Source organism: Myotis lucifugus, unplaced genomic scaffold (genome assembly GCF_000147115.1).
Source record: "Myotis lucifugus unplaced genomic scaffold, Myoluc2.0 scaffold_5, whole genome shotgun sequence".
In the NCBI taxonomy this organism is placed as follows: Eukaryota; Metazoa; Chordata; class Mammalia; order Chiroptera; family Vespertilionidae; genus Myotis; species Myotis lucifugus.
In genome coordinates this window covers 14,339,975-14,364,525 of record NW_005871053.1, presented here as the reverse complement: position 1 = coordinate 14,364,525, position 24,551 = coordinate 14,339,975, and the positions used below count along the sequence as shown (strand labels likewise).

At 34.5% G+C, this 24,551-nt stretch overlaps 1 protein-coding gene across 2 annotated transcripts in view; it reads right to left on the bottom strand.

Moving 5' to 3' along the window:
- The window catches only part of SCN9A (sodium voltage-gated channel alpha subunit 9), a 69,763-nt gene that overhangs the window by 12,119 nt on the left and 33,093 nt on the right, over positions 1 to 24,551 (bottom strand). For both annotated transcript variants that reach the window (XM_014445751.2, XM_023745317.1), the window contains exons 17-20: positions 16,022 to 16,136; positions 9,645 to 9,799; positions 5,893 to 6,066; positions 2,759 to 2,881 (exon numbers count right to left, since the gene is read on the bottom strand). In XM_014445751.2, the coding sequence (XP_014301237.1) occupies positions 2,759 to 2,881; positions 5,893 to 6,066; positions 9,645 to 9,799; positions 16,022 to 16,136 (567 nt within the window). The remainder of the gene's footprint in view (positions 1 to 2,758; positions 2,882 to 5,892; positions 6,067 to 9,644; positions 9,800 to 16,021; positions 16,137 to 24,551) is intronic.

The window sequence follows — 24,551 nt, the reverse complement described above, 5'->3', positions numbered from 1 at the left end:
ATATGATCTTTATTGCCACTATTCAATTCTGCCACTGTAGTAAGAGTATACACAAATGAGCATGGCTGAAATCCAGTAACACTCCCTTTACAACTGTGGCTTTGGTATGTTGACCCCTGGTCCAGAACAATAGTTATTATCCTGGGGTCAATGGACCCATAGAGATTCTATGTGGGCATAAAATCCTATTAAAAACATTATGGGTTTGCTTTCTTTACGGAGAGATGATTCATAGTTTCATGAGATTCATACAGTATACAAAAGTTAGGAGGAACAGGCTAAGAGAATAAAGTTCAAAGTGGCCAACTCTTTTTCAAGCCTACTTTTTCATCCTCATTTCTTGCTAGCCTCCCCTCTGTGCTTATCAGCTAGGCCCGTGGTCGGCAAACTGCGGCTCCTTGGCCCCTTGAGTGTGGCTCTTCCTAAGCCTTAGGAGTACCCTAATTAAGTTAATAACAATGTACCTACCTATATAGTTTAAGTTTAAAAAATTTGGCTCTCAAAAAGAAATTTCAGTCGTTGTACTGTTGATATTTGGCTCTGTTGACTAATGAGTTTGCCGACCACTGAGCTAGGCACACTGATCCTTCTAGATGTTGCTCACATGTGCCTTGCACACGGGACTTCGTGCTTCTCTGCCATGTAGCATCTCTGCCTGGAATGCTGACCTGCTTGTGTCTTGCGGCCCCCTCTCTCAGTCATGGCCCAAGGTCACCTCCTGGCAAAGCTTTCCCAGATGTCCTCGGGCAGCTACACCCACCTCTATGTTCCTGTGGCACTGTATGATTACTATTTCATGGCAGATACCAAAGAAGAAATACTGTTCCCCTATCTGTCTCTCCATGACCATTGTCCCTACTCAGTCAAACCTCAAGATTATAAAATGCTGCAAATCATTATTTACTTTCTTTTTCAAAATGACACAGCATGAAGAAACATCTCCTTTTTAACATGCCTAATAAATGTGATGAAATAGACATGTTTTCCCTTCCAAATATATTAAACTATTCACTTGTATTATAGATTAGAGGCCCAATGCACGAAATTTGTGCAAGGGGCTTGGCCCCCGCCGCCGCTGCAGCCGCCTCTGCCTCGGCCCCTGCCCCTGTGACTTCATCCGGAAGGTTGTCCAAGAGGACGTCTGGAAGGACAATTGGTCTAATAGCATATTATGCTTTTATTATCATAGATAAAGAACAAAGCAAACAGGGTAAAATAATGGGCTGGGTTAATCACTGAGGGAAGTAAGTTTGTAGGGGAAAGTATGTTATTTGTTCATAAAACTCAGTATAACGTCTGCTCAAGTTCAGGGATTCATCTTAAGTTCTTGATAAATTGTAGCATTCTGCTAATGCTCAAAAAGGGAGGTAATGTCAATAAATTCAAAACCATATTTCAGTATAAAATGTAACTTGTAATTTTTCAATTCTCATGAGAAAAAGTACTTCGATTTTATTTATGAAATTTATTTTATAGAATCAGGACCTCTCATATACATGGATCCATCATACACTGGGTGCATTAAGCAGCAGAGGTGACAGTCATAGGGTAGCAGGAATAATAACGAAGATTTGCTAGGCTAAACCATCACTAATATTCACCAGAGGCTTCAGATTTCCGAGCCCTATCCCAGAGTTTCTGAACCAGTTGGGTCTGGGGTGGAGCCTGGGAATTTGTATTTCTAATCAGTTCTGATGACGCTGATAGCTGATCAGTAGAGCACATTTAGGGAAGCAGTGAGCTAGTCTGATCTGCATGTTAAATTGTTCAGAGACTATAGGAAGAGAGGAAGTCTGATACATAAGTATAACATAATAAGGATTATATGTATCTGAACTTAGGGAAAGGATGCCTAATTATGCCTGGTGGTGGGCAGACATGGCATATTTTTAATTGAGGCTTAAAGAATGGGTAGGTATTTATCTGCTACACTGATGAATGAGGGTTGATTCCCAGCCAAGAGAACAGAGGCATGAGGAAACAGGTATAAATCTAGAAAAGAAGAAAATGAGGAGAGCAACAACAGTATGGATATAGACTAAGTAGAGAAACTAAGGTCATTGTCCTCCATGTATTGTAGAAAGAACTTGCTGGTTTGTACAGCCCTTAAATTAGGTTGCTGGTAGTCATCATTTATCTCACCTTGTTTGCCTTTGCAAAATGAATTTCTTTTCTGGTGCTATGCAGCCTAGTGTAAATTATGGAAACTCTCAGAGCTTTACTTTTCTCAGATATAGTTTGGAGACAATTCTACTTTTATTGAAATATTTATTTTTAAGGATGTAATTAAAAGTATGGCCGATGCTACTTCACTTCCTTTTTTTTCTTATGCCCCCATACCTAAGGTAGTTCTTTACAAAATATTATTTGAGCACCTGATACAGGCAAGTCCTTGATGACTTATATATGAGAGATGTTTTCAGGACTAACAGTGTCCCCTTCACTTGATCTTCTAGCATAGGGAAGATTTCTATTTTAGAAGGGAAAGCTACTTATTTGGATCATTGCCTAATAATATTTGATTTATTCTTTGTTAAACATATGCACTAAACAATTGAGTGTATATGCACATGCACACACACTTATATACATAAGTAGTTCATATATATACATATACTTATATGCATGTGTAAATAGAAACAGCCTATAATTATTAATTTTAAAACATTAATTTTTTCACATTTTATACTCCATTTATAAAATAAGAATATTATAAAAGTGTAAACAAATTATGTTAGAAAGTTTAGTATTTTCTTACCCTCATTCCTTCAAATCTAGATAAAGCTCTTAGAGGTCTTAAAGCTCTAAGTGTCCGAAGGGATTTAATGGGGGTGAGGTCTGAGTAGTCAAGAGCATTTGCAACTAAAGTAACCAAAGAAACCTGCAAAACAAATTTTTATTAATTATTTAAATGAAATAATCATGAAAGATCACTAAGAGCAGCTCAACAAGAACAATATGATTTTATATATCAAGTTATCTAGTCATTGCCTAAAACAATGGGTAAGAGGAATGCTTTGCAGGGAAATAGGTAGAAAGGAAGGTTAACCAAAATAAAATGCAACAATAGAAAGAAAGTAAGTTATTTCTTATATCTGAAAAAAATCACATGTACCTTTCACACTTTGATAGTCCATGGTTATGTACTTTTGCATATTAATTTTGAACATTTAATGAGAGCAGCTATAAAAATTTCAATTGAAATAAAACCCAGGACATAACAAAGTGTATGATTCTAAAGCTAATTCATAAGAGCATATGGAATTAACTCAACTACATCTAAACTTTAATATAAACCTTATATAAAAGCAATATAACAGCTGAAAATTATTGAGAAAACTACAGTATAGTCTATAACTGAGAATATACTAGTATATATGCATTAACATCCATTTACCTAACTATGCATATATATATATATATATATATATATATATATATATATATATAGTGTATGTATATATATATACACACACTATATATGTTCATACTTATGAATAATGTTCAATTAAGTTTCAAATAATAAAAAAGCCTGCAGAAATCAAACAAGTCCATTCTCTGAATATCAAATCAGATCAGTGGTTCAGGAACCTGAATATGCACCAGAATCATCTGGAGGGCTCGTTACAACAGTATGCTGGGTCCCAACACCAGAGTGTCTGATTCAGTAGATATTAGGTGGGTTCTGAGAATTGTATCCCTAATAAGTTCCCACCTATATGTGCAATGATGTTGGTTCAAGAATCACACTTTGAGAAAAACTAGACTAGATAAGTTGCTCCATCTTTGAGAAATTAAAAAAAATCTCAGCTCCTCCCTCAAATCTACATCCCTAGTTTTCATCTCTACCAGCAAGAATATTGTGTGCAACTTTGCTCTCCGTGTTACATTATAGAAACATTCCATATCAAATATATGTGTAATATGTTATATAATTATAGATAAATGCTTATTTACTGTTTTTTCAAAATATTAAATAGTATTTCAAATCGAAGCTACATACCTCCCCAAGGTCTGCTTATTACATTACCCTTCATATCACCACTTCATATTTTCAAATACAAAAAGTAATTTGTCATTATAGATATATTTCTTTCTTAATTTAAAAGAAACTCAATTCTACTTGTAAACTTTTATTTCCTAAGTGGAGTGATAAAATAACATGTTTATAGTAACATTTTAAAGGTTTTTGAATATCTTAAATATTTTAAAATAACTTTTAAAAGAACCATCATAGTTACAGGTTAAGAGAAAAGAAATAACCTAAATTTCTTTTATCATTTTTTCTTATTTTGGTTAGCCTTTCTTTAAAACTATTATATTACAAAAGCATCCTAAGCAGTAACTAGGTAACATATACATAAAAGGCGAATATAAAAACAAACAATATGAAGTCATTAATATAAGGCATCAAAAACTAGAAAGCCCAAGAGCGCATATGAAGTGCTATGTATACCTTGGGAAAAAATTTTTTTGCATATCACCTATATAGAAAATAAAAAAGTTGTTATCACTTTAATATTTAATACATTGAGCTGTTAGAGTTTAACAGTTGAGAAACTGAACTTTAGAGTAGATATAATTAGTTTTGGCTTAATTTTGCAGTCAGATTTTGTTGTTTATAGTCATGCTTACATATAATTTTGATATCTATGAATAATGTTGCAATGATTTACCCTTTCTGAAAAGTTTCATAATGCGAACTCTTAGTTAAATGTTAGAGTACTTGTTGGTACTCTAAAAATTTACATGTTGTCTTCTAATTCCAGACATCAGATGGGAAAAAAATCTCTAAAAACTATGACTTATTATAGAATCTTTCTTTCCTAACAACAAAGACTAGATTTTGGAAAATCTAGGAGAATTAATATAAGAATGAAGAAATAATTCATTCTGAGAAAAATAAAATTAGGAGTTTGAAGTCATAGCTTAATTTAAGGAAGCCTTTTAAAAATAATATAGAATATCATATAACAATTACATTATTTTATATAATTAAATTATATCAAGAAAATATAAACTAAAATAATTAGAGTACACTAAATAAGAATGACTTGACAATAATGGGTTGTACCATTTAATTTCTATGTGAGATGCTTTGATCTCACAAGCTGTTTTAGGATCTGTTTCCTGACTATTTCAAGATGATGACTAAAAAATATTTTTGCTTTGTTAAAAATAATACCTAAACTGAAGCATTTTGATGTATTTTCTTTCATCCAAGTACTCAACAGTTCTCTGAATTTGTTATTTGAAATTACTAACGCCAATTTCTCTGCTCCACCACCACTCTAGAGATGAATGGTAAGTTGGGTGTTTGAACGGGGATAAGAGCTGTGACTAATTTTGGTTTTCCCAATCATTGTCATTAAGATACATACTTTGAAATTCCACACCCTCTTCGCTCTAACATGGAGTTATTTGCTTTAGTACTAACTACCGTTTTTATATAACTTTTAGCTAACAAAGACAACTTGATGCACCCATCACCTTATCTTCTAACTTTATATAGTAAAAAAATCAGTATTTTATCTTTTTAACCTGTGTTTCTGCCCTTTTCCATTCCCACCCCTTACTTTCCAATTGTTCATTCTGTTCATATTACCAACAGGAATGATATCCAAATCACATCTTCTCTGATTGCAAAAAACACATGCAAGAGGAAATTATGTTATAATGGTAGAGAAAAGAATTTACATTTGTTGAAAAGTTTCTCTTCTATTATTCCTCACAGATATCTACTGGCTATATTAATATTTCTAAAAGCATAAACCTATAGACAGAAAATACAAAAAGCTAACCAAAATTATAATATACAACATTAGTGAAGGCTTAGCAGAACACTTAATCATCACACAAAATCCTCTTTGAAATTTCATTCAAAGTACCTACATCGACAATTAAGAAATCCAGCCAACACCAGGCATTGGTGAAATACGTTTTATAACCATATGCTACCCATTTTAGAAGCATTTCCAGAATGAAGACATAAGTGAATATCTTGTCAGCATAGTCCAGGATAGTCTTAATGGTCTTTTTCTTTTCAATATATATATCTTCAAAAGCCTGTGGAAATAATATTCAAATTTCTATTCATTTCCAACTAAAAGCTTATGATTCATAATAAAAACGGGAAATAAAAATTTTGATGAAGAAAACTACTGAAATATAATACTATTATGAGCCAACTGAGTTTCTTCTGGTTTACAGCTACGGTGTGACACCAGTTCTAGACTTCTCACCATCAGTGCATGCCACTAGTCACCAGAGGTCATGAGAAGAGAAAGGGGTCACAAAGGAATGAAATTATTTCGAATATTCTGAAAAGAACCAGATCTCTGGCACTTGCAAGGACTTCCACTTTATCTGATTCCTCTTTTATCCCTCTTCAAATTGGATAAGACATGATAATTTCAGACCTGTTTCCAGGGTCAGCCACTCTGCTATATCTTTCTCACCCTGCACTCTCCTACACCAGTAGGATTTGGAGCCCCTCCTTCAGGTCTTACATGCTTATGCATCCCCAGGAACACAGCAGGAAGTGCAGAAGGGCTTGCTAAATGACCATGTGCAGGAGCTTAGGATGACTAAAGAACATAGAGGTTGATTTATTCTTTGAATTTTGCACAATATTTTATCATTCATTAAAAGCTTCAGTTCTATGAATCACTCCTATATTCATTCCCTGAATGTGGCACCCTTAACACTCTCCCAGTAACAAACCACAGCCACAAGTTCCTTGGGAAATAATTTGAATAAACTTAAAGAGCTGAGCTCACTGAAGACATTGAAAATGATTGCTGACCCAAACAGGTCTGTAGTAAGAATTTTCTATTTCAAGTTTAAACAATATTTACCATGGTGAAGAAAATTAAAGCAAAAGGGCCTGTACCCTTAGTGATTAACATAATGCTATCTGTCTATAAGCCTGGCCTTGTGCCATTCTTATTCTTCTTATTCCAAATTCCCCTATCAATAGCCTAAAAATGATCCCAAGCACTTTGTGCAAACTGTTGGTATGAATATTGAAGGAAACAGAGAAGTTGGGACAGAGAGAATGGGCAGATTACTAAGATGCTAAAAGAAGGTTCCAGCAGCTGGCAGAGGTTCATGAAAGTCAGTGGAATTAAAGTGCAGGGGAGACTTCCAGCCCTCGGGACTTCAAGTTCTGGAGGAATCAGGCCAGCTACTCAGACAGAAACTATGGCGGAAGATAGGGAAGGGGCTTGGTCACGAAGAAGAGTGGTGTTCCTGGGCCTGGGGTGCAGAGCAGGACCAGTAGATGCTGAAAGCCAAATACTCTGCCTGAGCACACCTTGCTTGGCAAGTCCCAGAGCCTGAAATGGGGCTCCTAGCTTCTAGGACTAATTTTGTGGATGTGAGAGCAAGGGGACAAGCAGGGCATTATATGAGCTCTATCTGTCTTGGGGTGTGGGCTTTACTATTACTCATTTCAGTTACCACTTACTCACCTATCTGGTATGCACCCCCCTTCCCGAGGAGCCACAGCATAGTAAAATGTAGAGTGGCTTTGACTTTGACCTTAGTTAAGTTATGACTCTGTCATTTACTAGCTCTGAGACATTAAGCAACTGTTAACACTATGTAACTAGCTTCTTCATTGGTAAAATAAGCAAAATCCGCTGAAACCGGTTTGGCTCAGTGGATAGAGCATCAGCCTGCAAACTGAGGGGTCCCAGGTTCAATTCCGGTCGGGGGCATGTACCTTGGTTGCGGGCATATCCCCAGTAGGAGATGTGCAGGAGGCAGCTGATCGATGTTCCTCTCTCATCGATGTTTCTAGCTCTCTGTCTCTCTCCTTTCCTCTCTGTAAAAAAATCAATAAAATATATTTAAAAAAAAAGCAAAATCCATAATCTCACAGGATTGCTGAAAATTAAAGGAGAACACCTATATAAAGTTCTTGAAATACAACAAATATGTACTAAATTAGAGCTATTACTTTTTATTTATTTTATAGACAAGTATTTTTAAAATCTAGCTCAATTGGCAAATTCCCTGAGCACATACACCAGCTTCTTGAAATACCTTTTCCTTCTCTTCTTCCTATGATTCATTTGAATTTTAGTTTTGAGAGTGTCCCCCCACCCCCCCAAAATGGTATCTTCCTTTTTAGACATTTTGAACAAGGCATTACTCTAAGCTTTTCTATAATTTTTTGGTAATCTCCTTTCTGAGTCTAGTTATATTATGTGACTCAGCATGGGATAAACTTCCTTAGTCATTAGGAATACAAGATAATGTAGACACTGTCAAGACTCCTACTTGCATTTCACCTGGTAAGTGAAGTAGCAATTTCGTACTCATCTCCTGTTTTTGAGAGAGGAGAATTGTTAGGAGAGGCACTTTACTGTCCCCCCTGAACGTCCCTGCGTGTTTTTGTTGGGTGTGCCAAGAATGCAAGGCTGGATTACTCTTGATCTAGGCCATTTCTCAGGATTGTTTTTACAACAAGCAAACTTGAGAGATGAGATGGTGTTACCCTCGAGGACAAAGAGCCAGGTTGCTTACTGCTTGTTATAAGAGGATGGGTTCCCTAAGCCCAGTGCTTGTCAGCTGTGATGCTAACCCACTGTGTGTGCCATGTACACTTAGCTCCATGCTATGGCCCCATGGGAGTTGGGGACAATGGGGACCAACACAAACATGTTGAAGTTCGTGATGCCTTTTATGCCGTGAGTAATCAAGTCCTTTGTCTCTGACTCGGAAGTCTCACATCTTCCGCCAGCACACACAAAATAGTAACAGGTTAACTTCTTGTAAGAGTAAAATCAAATCCCAGATCCATGAAGACTGTCTATGAGGCAATTTATAAAGTTCTTGCAAATTCTGCTTTCAGTACAATGGAATTTCCAGTGGAATCTCCAGCTGGAACTATGCTTCTAACGGCTCATGTCTGTTAGTCAGCAGGGAAGAAAAACAAATTAAGAAAAGGCTCAGGGAGCTCTTAACTCCCAGATTCCCTTCAACTCTCACTGAAGGTGCTTGGTATACGTAAAAGACTGAGAAACTTGTCCATTGTCACCCTAAAACTGCAGTTTATTTTCCCTTAGAATAGTACCCAGGATGCTTCATAAGCTGACACTGCCTATCTTTGTCACAGCATTGCTGGCCACCACTTCCATCTCTGTATTTGCCCTTCTTCCCTTAACACTTCCTAAGTATGCCAACTTTTAATTTCCTGTATATCTGATGCTGTTTTATGCTTCCTTCCAATTTACTATATTCCCCCACTGGAAAATTACTATTAATCTTTCTAGCTAGATCTTGCAAAACATCATCTACTTTTCTGAAATCCCAAACAGACAATGGTTCTTGCTACAGGCTTTATCAGTACATTCTTCACTTATAAACTTTCATTACTGGTACCCCTTTCTTCCCCAATTGCTCTCCAAGTTCCTTATCTTACCTGGGTCTTACCCATTTTTGCATTCAGGGCAGCAACAATAATGTCCTGCATGTAGAAGTGCTCAGTGAGTATTTACTGACCTGAACTAAAATTCTACCCTTGTACTAATCATAGGGATTAATGGTTAGGTAAAACAACTTGCTCCGGTATTTTTATCTTCCAATTCATTAAGTACTGACAATCAGTTTATTGCTTTGGGTGTCAGATTACTTACCAGAGCGCCACTGCTGAGCAGGATCATGAGAACAATAAAGCTTTCAAACCAGTTGTGTTCAACTATCCTAAAGCATGTTTTCCTGATATTCCACCAGATTTTTCCTTTTCCTGAGTCTATGCTAACGTCACAGCATGGGAACCTCCGTATGCAACCTGGTAAGAAAGATATGCATTAAAATGGCTAAAATACATGATTTAATGCAAATGTTTCCTTAAGAGAGTCCCTCAACCAAATAATTTCTAACACATACCCGCAGCTTCAAATAGATTCAACCTTCTCTCATCTCCTAATTCTCATGGTGTTTTCTTAATACTTGTCAGTTATTTCTAACTTGGGATATATTCCTGTCTTCTGTATTTCCCTGAATGCAGCCATTATAAAAAATTAAAATGTATAGCACTGGCAAGTTTTCTCAGTGGTTAGAGCATTGGTCCATGGGCCAAAGGGTCACAGGTTCCAATCCTGGTCAAGGGCACATACTTGGGTTGGGGGTTCTCTCTTGGCCTTGGTTGGGGCTTGTAATCAATAGATTTTTCTCTTTCACATCTCTCTCTCTCTCTCTCTCTCTCTCTCTCTCTCTCTCTCTCTCTCTCCCTCTCTGCCCCTCACACTTTACTAGTAATTTCCAGCTTTATAGAAATGTAGCAAGCAATGTTTCCCCCCCAAGTCTCTGGTATTTTTGCCATCATGTATATTTTATGTGTTTCTGCCCTTTCTCTCCGGAAGTTTCTAAGTTCCAATAAGGCTAAACCTGTGTCTGTTTTGCCCTTTCTTTCTGCTTACAATACTTACTCTAGTCCAGTGATGGCGCACCTTTTAAGCTTGGCATGTCAGCATTTTGAAAAACCCTAACTTAACTCTGGTGCCATGTCACATATAGAAATTTTTTGATATTTGCAACCATAGTAAAACAAAGACTTATATTTTTAATATTTATTTTATATATTTAAATGCCATTTAACAAAGAAAAACCAACAAAAAAATGAGTTCGCGTGTCACCTCTGACACACGTGTCATAGGTTTGCCATCACTGCGTCCTATACATAGCTTAATATGCTGTGCATAGTTGCCTGAAAAGACACAGTCCCTCCAAAAGAGTTCTAAAATCACCTAAGAATTTCATGATCTAAAGGTCATATCTCTGTGAATTCTAGAATTTACACAAAAACTGGATTTAAAAAACAATAGGGTAAATGGAAAATATACACCTGACTTCACTTATCCAATGTTAATTACAGTTAACATGACCTCAGATCTGAAAGAATTTACCTTTATTGTATTTAAAATAATTACCTTATATCTCAAATACATTAGTAAAGAGAAATTAGTAGGACCAAAAATTGACTCCCAGATATCTTTTTCAGGGCAAAAGAAAACACTAGAAAGATTGGAAAACTTTAGGATGAAATTTGTTTTTATATTAACTTAATGCTTGAGACTTTAGAAATTATCTTATACTTAAAAAAAAGTTCTCATTCAGAACAGAATCTTCTTAACCAAAGGGTTAAGAAGCTTTTACCAACTGGGATTTATTTTGGCAGTCTTAAAGTTGAAGAAAAATATTTTTCTTGATTGAGGCAAGAAAAGGTACTATGCATTCTAACTAGACAGGTAAGACAATTTTTTATCTGGGATGAAGCTTCATAAATATTGTCCTCAGGATTTATCACATCTCAGAGCGTTTCTCTAATTTTGAGGCAGGAGTGATCGACTACTTGTCTGGCTTTTATGGAAAGGCATTTCCCAAGAGATTTCCAACCTAGATGGTGAGCAACATTATCACACCTTCTTTTTTTAAGGACTATTAATTAAATGTGAAGATAACAGAGAACCTCTCAAACATTTTAATAGATCCCTGTGGGCAAACAATATTTCTTTTGGGTGGTTTCATTAATTTGCTGTTGTGATCCATTACATAAAGTTTAAACTTGTTTCATCATGTTAAAGCAATGCTCTCAAATGATAAAGAAACCATTGACCTCTTCCAAGACAGATTACCCATTAATAAAAACATAGTAGCATGCACCTCTTAAAAATGTCTAAATCCTCTAAAATAAGTGTTTTGTCCACATTTTCTTTATAATAAAAGGTACAAAGGTATTGGTTACTGTGTCACTAAAGTCAGAAGTAGTTATTTGTTATTTTATAGAGAGTTGGTATGCAAAGAACATTTTGGGGGGGAAATTGAATTGGTTCCTCCTACCAAATTAACAGGAAATACATTATTTTAAGAACTAATGTGTATCTATCTCACATGCTGGTACAATTTACTAAATGTATAATCCAATTAAAGTATAATATAAAAGCAAGCAAAATCAAAGAGTCATGCCAGGTTCATAATTATAGTTTGGCAAGACAAGTAGAATTAAGGATAGTGAGGAGCAGATCTAGGGAAGGAGCCTGAAGTCTTGAATTACAGAGCTAATGAAACAGAATAAAGAAGGTGAAGAAGAGGAACAAGATGTGAAATAATAAAATGATAGTCATTAAGTTGGAAAGGATCAATGGATGTGAGACAATGAACAAAAAAATCAATTTAGTATTCATTTTCACTGATTTAACTCTCACATTTTCTTCGATTTTTCTGCTACCTTTCAGGTAACAAAAATCTCTGGAGGCCAAATGCTGCTCTAAATGGGCACTGGTTCTGGCTCAGCTTCTGTAGACTAACCATGAACTGGTTAAGAGTCATTTCCAACGTAAGTGAACGAGTTCCTGATTTCCCATCCTGACAAGCCCACTCATTTTGAAGTCATTATTTCCATTTTCTGCGGCCCCAAACTTTGACTCATTTTTGACTCTTCTCTTTATTTCACAGCCTACATCAGCCTATCAGCAAAGTCCTTTAGCTTTAACTTCAAAATATTGTCAGAATCTCATACTCTCACCACCTCCAATCCTAACACACTAGTGTAAACTCCCATCAACTCTCATCTGCATTACTGCAGGAACATCCAAGAAGTTGTCCAACTTCTGCCTTTACTATCCACTCATTCACTCTCATGGTGGCGTGTTGTGGGACTTTGAAATGAGATGCTTACAATGTACTTCACAGCGCTTATGATCTGGCCTCTACTACTGACTTCAACTGATCTGGTCCCCTGACTTCAACTTTTCCATTCTTCACATCTCTCAATTTGTTTTATTAATATACACTAGCCCTTTTATTTCCTCAAATGTCATGCCTATTCTCATTTCAGGGCATGTGCCTTCATTACTCTGCCTAAAATATTCTTCCTTCATATATTTGCATGGCCCAATTCAATTTTTTCCAGGTCTCTGATCAAATGTTACCTTTTTAAAAGACCTTCTCTGACCACTTTATTTATATCATAGTTGGTCCCTACCCTTCCCCTTTTCTTTTTACTTCTCTGTAGTATAGCAAGTCCAATGAGTTTAAAGTCTCTAGTTGAGAGAGCATAGCTGCTCACAGTGATGCAACTGAGAGATCTGAGCCCCTCAGTAAATTTCTTGTCTTTAAATATATATCTATTCATTTGTTTGAATTTTTATTCAGGTAGAGCATACATATAGTATAGTACACAAACTTTAAATATATATAGATATACTCAACTAGGAGTCACCTAGGTCACAATGTAATATTTCCAGTGCCCACAAAGGGCTCTCATGCCCTTTCAAAATCTGTACCCCATAAAGGTAACCACTAATCCGAGTTCTATCTCTGTGTATTGATTGTGCCTATTCTTCTCTCCCCCCCAGCTTTATCCTATATAATAAAAGCCTAAAATGCTAAGTGTCCAACTGTTTGACCATTTGACCAGTCGCTATGATGCTCACTGACCATCAGGAGGCAGATGCTTTGACCAGTAGGTGAGCCTGCTGCTGGGGTCCAGCTGATCAGGACTGAGCAGGAAGGGCCAGACATGCCCTGGAGCCCTTGGGAGGTCCCTCCCCTGCCCTGATCGATCGTGCACCACTGGGGTCCCTCGGCTGGTCAGCACCTTCTCGCAATCCGGGACCCCTCAGGGGATGTCGGAGAACCGGTTTCAGCCTGATCCCTGCAGGCCAGGCCAAGGGACCCCACCGGTGCACAAATCTGTGCACTGGGCCTCTAGTTGAAGTATAATTGACAATTAAAAACTGTACATGTTTAAAGTGTACAACTTAATGATTTAAGTATACATTGTAAAATAATCACCACAATCAAGCCAATTAACATACTCATCACCTCATATAGTTACCAATTTCTTCTTTTTTTCTGTGATAAGATCCTTTAAGATCTACCTTCTTATCAAATCTCAAGTATAAGATACAGTATTGTTATTGTTAACTATAATCACATTGTCATACATTAGCATGTATTCATATTGCATAACTCAAACTTTAGCCCTTAGCAAATTTTCAATGGTCAAGGCCAGAGTTCATTTGAAAATATCTGTTATATACTAGACTCAAATTAGCAGTTATGAATACTTTTAAAGTAATCACATAAGTATTCTCATTGGTGATTTGTGGGATTAAAATAACCTTTGTAAAATTTGATTTCAGTAAGACTGCACCTACAGTTTGAAATAACTCAGCATTAAACACTTTCTGTAGAGGGTTTGAATTTTTCTAAGACTTTTTTTTTCTAATTTGAAGCCTTAATTTAGTTGACAAGCCCACTTCTTTCTAGTAATCCTAAAATTTTAAATCAGTCATTCATATAATGGGTGAAAATAATCTTGGTAGCATCCGTACAAATTTAACTTTACATGGTGCTAAATCAATTTATTAAAAAGCAAGCAATCTATGTTAAAATTCTTAAAAAGAAAGCTCTACTTTCTTTTTAAGAAGTGTTTTACTTATAGTATAACAAAAACACAAAATTTCTATTAATTGGATGCCATCATTTGCTTTTCTCATGAAATGAGATTTGGCTTATATTCAAATAAAATTCATGCACCCATGGTAGTTAAAAACAAAAGGAAAGGAGGAGAAGGAAGATAGGTACTATGCTAATTAATTTAGGTGTTATCTCATGTAATTTCCTTAACATCCCTATGATGTGGATGTAGTTGTTCTACCCACTTTACAGATGAGGTATCTGAGGCATAAGATTTTAAAATGTGCTCCTGTTTTCACAGGGAGTTAGCAGTAGGCCAATTAGAACTCATATTTATTAGGCTTCAAATCTTGTGCTCTACTACAATCCTACTCTAAGTTTGTGTGTTTATTTAGATGACACAATATCGACTTAGAAAATACCACATACTTTTCTAGGTCAAGCTCAAATTTATTACTTTGAATAAAATCCCTGAAAAATTGCAGGAGTAGTAAGAAATGCAGTTAGGCAAAAAAAGTGAAAAGGGTTGAAAGGGGATACTGTTAGAACAGAATAGATGGAGGCCAAAAAGGGGCTTCACATGCCAGGTTAAGGACTTCAGGTTTTACCTTATAAACCAATAGTTCTCAAATTTTAGTGTGCATCAATCGGAATACACCAGAGAACCGGGTACTATCCTTAGAATTTCCGATCAACTTGTGGCAAGAAAGAAAGAGATCAAGACTGACTCAAAGTCTTTAGCTTGAGAGGCAGGATAGACTATGATGTCGCTGAATGAGATGAAGACCGAAGAAAATAGATTATATGTGGAGAACCCACTAAAGTTTGTTTAAATGTATTAAACCTGAGATGTTTAAAGGCAACACAGGTAATGGGCAGGTGTAGGCAGACCAGAATTCAAGAGTCAGGGCAGGAGTAAAAATAATGAAAGAAGAGTATACAACACAGAAATGGCTGTTCAAGCTATAACCATGGATGAAACCCACAGGGCTAGAGAATAACAAGATAACAAAGCAACAAAATGTGGAGACATTATTATTTAAGGCACGTGCATTAAACCAGTTACTAAAAAAAATGAGGGAAGAAACTCGGAACTCTTGGAAATATAAAAGAAGAATACAGGTACAGTGTGGCCTCTGAAACAAAAGGAAGGAAGAATGTGAAGACAGACTGGTTAGCAGCACCAAACGGTTTACAGAGTTATGAGTAGCTTTAACTTTTGATGAAGTTTTTCCCACCCAGAACAATAGTACCATCTATCCCATTAAATTGTATTCTAGTGGTTCCATGGAGCTGGGAACATGAATTAAGGATCTAAAATTAAAAAGTATAAACATCCCACTGTAAGGAGAGTGCTTTACAGTATAACACACTGTCACTGTAAATTATTGTTAGTAGAGTATCATAAGGATGCAAAAAGAAGCTCAGAAAGCTCCAATGACTTGTCCTTGATCGTAGAGCCATGACTGACTCAGCATGGAATTGAATAGTCTGCCTTTTAATAACAACCCCAGGTCAATTTAGGATTAAAATAAAACCCAAAACACTAATAAATGAATGCTAGCCAAGGTCTTGATTTTCCTCTTACCATCTGTAAAACATGCCTCTGGCTCATCTGATTTCACAGGCTCAGCCTCGGCCTCTTCTTCTGGTAGAGGGTTATCAATTGTGCTGCACTCAGAGGAACTTGACCGGTTCAGTTTCTAGAAAGAAATTTACCACCCACCAGAGAATTCATTTAGAGTTCATTCAAATCTTGCACTTAAGCCATATTTACTAATCAGAGCCATGCAAACTGCTATGAAAAAAATATTAATAATATGATGGCCATAAAAAAAACAAACACACAGAATTCAAGTAACCTTACAATGCATTTATGTTTGATCTATCTACACATCCTGTGAAAAATAATTTTTATTATTTTTATTATGCTAACAAGTATTTAGACATAATTAGCATAAGGTAATATCTTCATGGAAACTATAGCATTTGAAAAGTATTGGCCACATTTTTATTGTGTTTAATGGGAATTTTTTTATACTAATAATTATTATTTTAGGACAATCAAGATCCTAATACAATATCATACAAGTGCCAAATTGCTGACACCTGATAATTGAAAGGTCAGATCTGACAGTTGGCAGAAAAAAATTGATATTTAAAATTGATAAAAGGAAAGAAGTTAATGTAAAATAAAATTCAAACATATTTCCTCAGATTAGAATATGTATCAGGATGATATAGATAGAAGCCTTTCATCGAGACAAGAAAAGTCAAATATTATATTGGAATCAAGACACTAACGACGACCATAGTAATTATCTCATCCAACACCACACATTTTAGTATAAAATTTCAGAGTGTAGTGCTGAAATTTTATAGTATAATATAGTAGAAAAGATCATAAAGTATCATTTAAAATGTCAAGAGGTAGTGGCTACTAAAGTGAGCACCACATGCAAACTCTGAAACAAAGATTTAATGAAATTAAACATGGCAGACTAACACATGAGAGGAATGGATTCATTGTCATTATGATCATATAACTGATCATAACACAAGCAAGTTTTTCCCACCCAGAACTTTATGATCAGACATGATGTTTACACATATACACATACACAGAAATTTTAGAAAAAAAATACATACAGCAATTGTTGCAAAACTCTGTCAATTTTTCCTAATACTGTTTTATAAGGGGTAGAGCAGCACATCAATGGAAGAGTTCATTTTCATTCTCATTTGCTAAATAACATGTGAATATTGAAAAACTACTCATTATTATAGCATATATGTCTCATATTAAGATTACGGCTTTACTTTGTTTAGACTCATTAAAAAATTCAAGTGCTAAAAATGAGGAGATATTCATTTCAGTTGATTAATTCTTTAATCTATTAATTTGCATTAATATCACAGGTCCAATCTAAAATATTAATTTTTAGAGATTGACTTGGAAGCTAAGTGTTCTTTATGGGTACCACATTAAATTCTCAGTGCTATTATTATCATCATTCAGTATTCAACATCAGTGAAAAAGGCATTGATAAAGTATTGTATATAATGAATGATGTAAGCAAAGTTCTTTTTATAATGGGAGTAAAGAATTGTGAATACTCTGTTAAATTAATACTTGAAATCTATGTTGGAATAGAGGCATTATTTCTATCAGGCCAAAAAGTTATAATAATATCAGTTATGAAGAGTATCAGAATAAAATTTCACTTAAAAGCAGGTTCTTTAAACTGATTGAATTCGTCTAAAATTACTGTAAAATAAAGGACATAGAAATTAATTATGACTAAATATTCTGTAAGACTTAAGGTTATAAAACATACACTACCCCAGGAAACAATGGGAAAACTTATAATTACTAATATGTCCTATTGTGCCAATTATCACAAAAACACACACCATTTTTACTATATCTAAAAGACTACTAGTACAGTTATTTGATGTCCTCAGTTCTTGACCTCTCAGCTGCATGTGACAAAGTCCTTCAACCCTGAAAAAGAATTAGTATCTTGGATTTTGAGGCAAAGCTGTGGGAGGAATTGATGATGGGAAGAATACAAAGCCCCTCCCTGCTATTAGCCAAAATATTGATAACTAGGAAATCATTATAATGTTTTTTTTTTCTCAGCTGGTAACAACTTTTTATTTATTATTATTTTTTTAATTTCTATTTATTGTTGAAAGCAATACATATGTCCCCTTTTTTACCCATTGACCCCTCCATCCTATGTCCCTCCTCCCAGACCCTCACCACACTGTCTTTTCCCATGAGTTATGCATACATGCATATAAGTTGTTTGGTTAACGACTTTTAAATAAAAAAATGATTCTAATTTGCAGAATTCTGACTTAGACTAAATCAATGAAAACATTTTCAACTTCAATATTTTATTTTCTCACTGTTTAAAAGATCATCAACAAAGAAGACTTATGCCAAGTTAATTTATAAGCAAAAGTAACGGTTAAGATGATTTTATGGGGTGTATATTGTCATTGAAACCTTTTTCCCCCATAGTTTTTATGGCAATTTTCTTGTAAATTAAATTCAGAGTTTAGCTCATATTTTATATCATAAATGACAGTTATTCAATGTTATTCCTCACTGGAACAGAAATTATCAAAATATTGAATATGAGCTACAAATAATTTATATGACAAGGCAAATTATCATGGCTTTTTGAACTTATTTTAGAATGTTTTTAAAAAGTCAGTGTTTTTCTGGGAATGCATTAAGTATTTACACAGTAATTATGCACATATATATATGTATATATATATATATAATACTTGTGTACATGCCCTAGCAATATAGGACAGTTTAGTTCTAATCTTTTCAGCCTTTAAATTCAATACTTATGAAAGCACAAGTTTCTTTAAAGTGTCCAAAAAGGATGACTTTAAATAGGCTAACATGTATAATAGTTTTCTCTTGAAGGAAAGTTCATTTAATTCTCATAGCATGCATTGTTAGATTAATTATTGAATCTTCTTTTATTCTTGTTTAGTGCACAGAGAAGATCATGTCAATAATTTGTATAATTTTATGTAATTAATTAAATAATTATGTTCATACCTATAAACTCAATCATTGGTTATTTAGCTCCCTTTCTTATAATTTTGGAATGGAAGAATGATTATACTATATTAAAAGCAGTGAAATAAATATAGTATGAAATGTTCCACTTTGATATTATAAATAGGCCATTTTGAAATCTTTATGTATATTTTATTTATTTTTTTGCTAATTCTCACCTGAGTATATTTTTTCCATTGACTTTTTTAGAGAAAGAATGGAAAGGAGGAGAGACAGAGAGAGAAACATTGATGCAAAAGAGACACATTGACTGGCTGCCTTCTGCACACACCCTAACCAGGGTGGGGGATCCAGCCTACAACTGAGGTACGTGCCCTTAACTGGAATTGAACACATGACCCTTCAGTCTGAAGGCCGACGCTCTAACCATTGAGCACTGGCTAGGGTTATATATTTTATTTTTAATAAAAAGTGAAATATACTTTTTTATTACTTCTTTGCTTGTAAACAAAAATATTTTTTTATCTTTCTTAGTCTCCATATAAATCAAAGTATGTGTAAACATAGGACCACAGAGGCAGACACTAGCATAAGGAATAGGAAGTATGCCATAGTAGTATTCTTGCCTTTTTACTGAATAATGATAATGAATGAAGGTACTTTCTAAAATGTCATTCTCCACATTTAACCTATATACTTGAATTAAAAATTTTAAATGTATGACAGTATATAGTAAAAAATACCTCCCACAGACACACACTTGCCTGATTCTATTCCCTTGAGGTGAACTACTATACATTGTGTGTGTGGAGGGGGTAGGGGGGAAGTAGGTTTACAGTTGTTACTATGGAAAATAATACAACAATAAATAATAATACAAGATTAAACTCTTTCACATACTCATAACTGTAAACCTACTTTGCCCCACCCTGGGGCACATCTTTTCATATTCTTCAATGTGCATCCATCAGACAATGAAGTAGTTTGGAAACGTTCCTAATCTTCATTATACACTTAAGTAGCTATCCAAGCAGCCCCTTTCAATGTCTGAAAATATGATCAAGTTAAAAACTTTATTATTTTTCATGATTCTCCTTTTGACTGCCTTGCAGGTGTATTTTCTACAACACTGCATATGAGTGGAGACTGTTAAATATAGGTGTCATAGGAGAAATTTCCCTAAACTGGTCACTAGAAATTTATTATTCACACTTCCTGAGAGAGGCAATCACATTGGAAGACTATTTCTTGTTAGTCTGGATATAATGCTAGTTGGTTATTTCTTGTTTTGAGAGGTATGAAGTAGAATTCGCTAATAAACTGATAATCTGGCCCTTAAAAGCAGAAAACCATCAAACTTATAGCAGCACTGAAGAAAACAAAACTCAACAACCGCCTATTCAAAGAGAATGGCTGGCAAAAATCCCAAAGAAGTTACATTTAAAGTATATACTATATGACTGAAAATAAAAACAAACAGGCAAACACAGCAAAGTTTGCTCATATGAGAAGGTTGAACTGGTTATAGATCTCTCAGCCAGATCATACAGTACTGTCTTGAAGCTTCTTTCTGGTGGAAAGGAAAGCAGCATTCACCAATGAGGTCTTGCAATTTAAAGCAACAACAACAGTATTCAAGAGCCCTGTGCACTAACACAGAAATTTGCAGAGAATAGATATCTAAGTAGCTGGAATACAGTGGATCAAATCAGAAAGAATGTCTTAAAAACTTCAGAAGCAAACCTTTAAACAGTTCTACTGAGGCCTGCTAGAAAATTGCAACAAATGGGTAAATAAGGACTGGAACAGAGGCAAGCACGATGGCAAACACGAAGTAAAGACTCACCTCATTAAATATTATTTATACTTCTAAAAAGACCAGAATGACAAACAAAAAAAAACTACCTATACATTTGAATGACTAATGCTATCTCTACAACTACTCAGAATGAGGAAGGACAAGGAAAGAAAAATTCCAATAAATGAAACAATTACCAGTTTTTCAAATATGTGAATTTCTAATATTGAAAGTACAATATAAAGTGAAAACTGGCACCGATAAAACATATCTTTCCTAACCTTTATATAGGCAGCTTCTTCCAAAAGAAAAGTAATATATTTTAAGTCATTCTCTATAACTGAAATATCCAGAGAATGACCATTTGCTGGCATGTACCTCATGTTTTCTAAGAGTACTTTGGTAAAAAGAAAATAGTAATACTAATTTAGGAATTAAACACACCCATTTATTTTTGGAAACAGTTTTCTCAAAAACTGTGTTTTACCTGTATGTGTATGTATGTGTGTATATATATATAGTATTCTCTATGTGTGCATATGTTTTAGGTTCCAGGGAGGAGGTTTACTATATTATGAAATAAAATTGTTTTCTAAGAGACTATTGCCTCTAAATCCAATCAATTTGAAATAGAAAAATATGTATTTTACTTAGGGGCACCTTTAAAATTAACTTCAAGTAAACTTGAACAATAATATATATATTTTTTAAATTAGAAACTGGTAGCATTATTATCCCTAGAGAGTATCCATTTCAGGATAAAATTCTGCTTTCATCATTGCCAATGGAAAATAATAATACAAAGATCCCAACAATAACAGAGGAATTCAAAATATGAAGTGGATTATAAAAAAAGGGCAAAGATCCCCCTTTTAACATAGATTCCCGCCCCCCAACCAAAGGAACTATTAGAGTTCTGTAATCCAAGAATATACACTAAAAGTAAAAGAAAAGATTATATTTTATTTTATACTTGTTAAAATATTAGATAAGACAATTCATCATAATCTGTTTCTAATTTTAGGAAAAAATGTTTTATATCTTATTGACAGATTTAGTGTTCACTTCATAATATGCTCTAGTTAAACCTCTTCTTGAGGTTACTCTGCACATCTCCTTATGCAATAAATACATAATCAGAAACTTATTCCCATCAATGGTTAGTATTGCTTCTGGAATCAAATTAAGCATTTCAAGCACTTATCACTCATTTGTTCATATGCAGGGCCGAGTAAATTATTGATGCATTTTGCATATGATCAAATAATAACCAAATGTTAATTACTGAATGGATTAAAGAAATAGAAATCTAGTTACCACTGTGCTTAAGATCATTTCAAATACACTGAGTTTGGCCTGGAGGCTGGTACTTTGGCTCTGCCCCAGCTTTTAGATGTGTATTTAGAAAGCAGCTCATCTGAATGATGAGACATTTCCTCGTCTGTAAATACAGGTCTAGCATTAGAATGCTCCTTTCCTGTTCTGAGATTTTATGTTTATGTCTAAAATATTTCTCCCACAAAAACAGTTTCTTCATAGAGTTTTAATTTACTGAATTTAAATGTGACATTTTTTCCAGCTTTACAGAGTTATACTTGACATATACCATGGTGTAAGTTTAAGGTGTATATGTGATGATTTGTCACTTGTATATATTGTGAAATGATTATCACAATAATGTTAGTTAACACATCCTTCACCTCAGTTACCATTTTGCTGTTGTTGTTACGGTGAGCACAGTACAACTTTCCTCTCACACAATAATGTGACAATTTCATGTGATGTATATCTATACTAGTCCATGTATAGTTTAAATTAGCAGGGGAAATTGATGAGGCTTTCAGATGAAATGTTGCTTCAATGGCCTCTGTTACATTCTATATCTTCCAACTTTTATAATCCATCCAATAGACATCTATAGATCATGCACTTGAAATTACCTAAGGACATGAGAGATCAAGAAAGTCATCAAGAGCATAACAAAAAGATGATGGAATTGCCCCAATGACATGCTGTGATGTCAATTCCTCCAAGAGTACGTATATGTTTCTACTTTCTTGCAATGAGTCAGGCAGAACATTTTGTAGCTGAAGAGCATGCATGACACTGAAAAAAATATCATATGTGTATGATTTTTTTTTAGGTAACCTGTGGAAAAGTGGCCACATATGTCTCTGCCTGGTTAACAGCACAGAGCTGCTTCCTTGATTGGTCCAGTTTGGTTCTACCCCTGTGAGAAGTAAGAAGGTTAGGTACTGAAGTTTAGAAATGCAACATGATGGAACAGTTTAGTCAACTGATTTAAAATGGCTAAGGTCACACGCCTGTAAATAGAAATCTGTTATGTTTCACAATACATACACTATGCCCAATACGAAGCAATATATTTGAAACCCAGGAATAAGATTAAATATCTTTTAACACAGATTTAAAAATAATGAACTGAACAGTTACGTAATTCTGTCATTTAGAAGAATTGAAATACTATAATGAGCTAAGAAAAATCTTTTGTATTCTCTCTGCTCTTCATAAAAACATCTTAATATAAGTGAGTCTCAATACTGGAGTAGGGTAAGAGTAAGAGTTTGTAGTTTTAAAAGACTATTCTAAAAGCAGCATTTTTAGTTACTGTTAGTTATCATATTTATTTCATTTTTATATTTCAAACAGCATTGCAGGAGAAGGTATTTTCAAATTAATCGAAATCAACACGTAAGAAACATTAATTTAAATATATCAGACCAAAATTTCATTGTTTTTAGACACATGGACAAATTCAATTAAGACAAAAGATTTTAAAAATGGTTTGGAACCAATTTTCAAAAAAGAATGTTCTAAGTAAAATTCTATAGAAGTGTTTTGTTTTTGTAAGAATCTATACATAAAAGACAGGATCAAATGTTAACTTCCCCCAAAGGTATGAATGTAACGAATCCCTAAGTCAAAAGCATTTCTGAAAAAAAAATATTTTCTTGTGAAATGCAATAATGAGAATAATCTAAACTGCCTTCAACTGCCTTTTTGAGGAAAAACCTTTATAAAATATCTAAAGAGGTAGACATAATAGCAACATAATTAAAACATTATATAGTAAAAGGATATAATATATTTAACTGTGATGACTACAACTATTTATAAAATCAATAAAATAAATGCCTTTAATAACAAGTAAGCACATTTAAGTTTCTCCAAAGTTGATATCTTTCAAAATGAATACTGAATAGATGAATGGGTGGGTGGATAAATGAATGAGTAAATCAAGTGAACACTATGAATGTTTGTTTCTCTCCCTCAGATTTCCTTCTTCACCCTATTTACCCAGTGAGTTCTTCTCCATCCTTCAGGGTCTGGCTCAAGTGCCACCTCTGACTCAATGCATCCTTAATGGACTGGTTTATTACTCTGATGTGGAATGTGCCTTGTTCTGCGCTATGGGCTATTATCATGGTAGACTATAACCTAACAAATTAGCATTAAAGAGGATTAGAAGCTGAACATGAATCAGCAAATGCACAACACCATTATAACAAAAAATGTGATCCTGAATTCCAAAATTACAGGGATATAATAGTAAATAATTAAATTCCCATTCACTCTCTTGCCTTTCTAAGATGGTTAAAGCTTGCCACACAAATTCAAAAAGACCCCAGAAACACTGGTGACTAACCACCTTCATATCTTGTCATCTTTTAGTGTTTAAACCATCAGTAAATACAGATTAATAATATCTACTTTCCAGGGTTGTCATAGGAGGAGATTATATAATGTAGG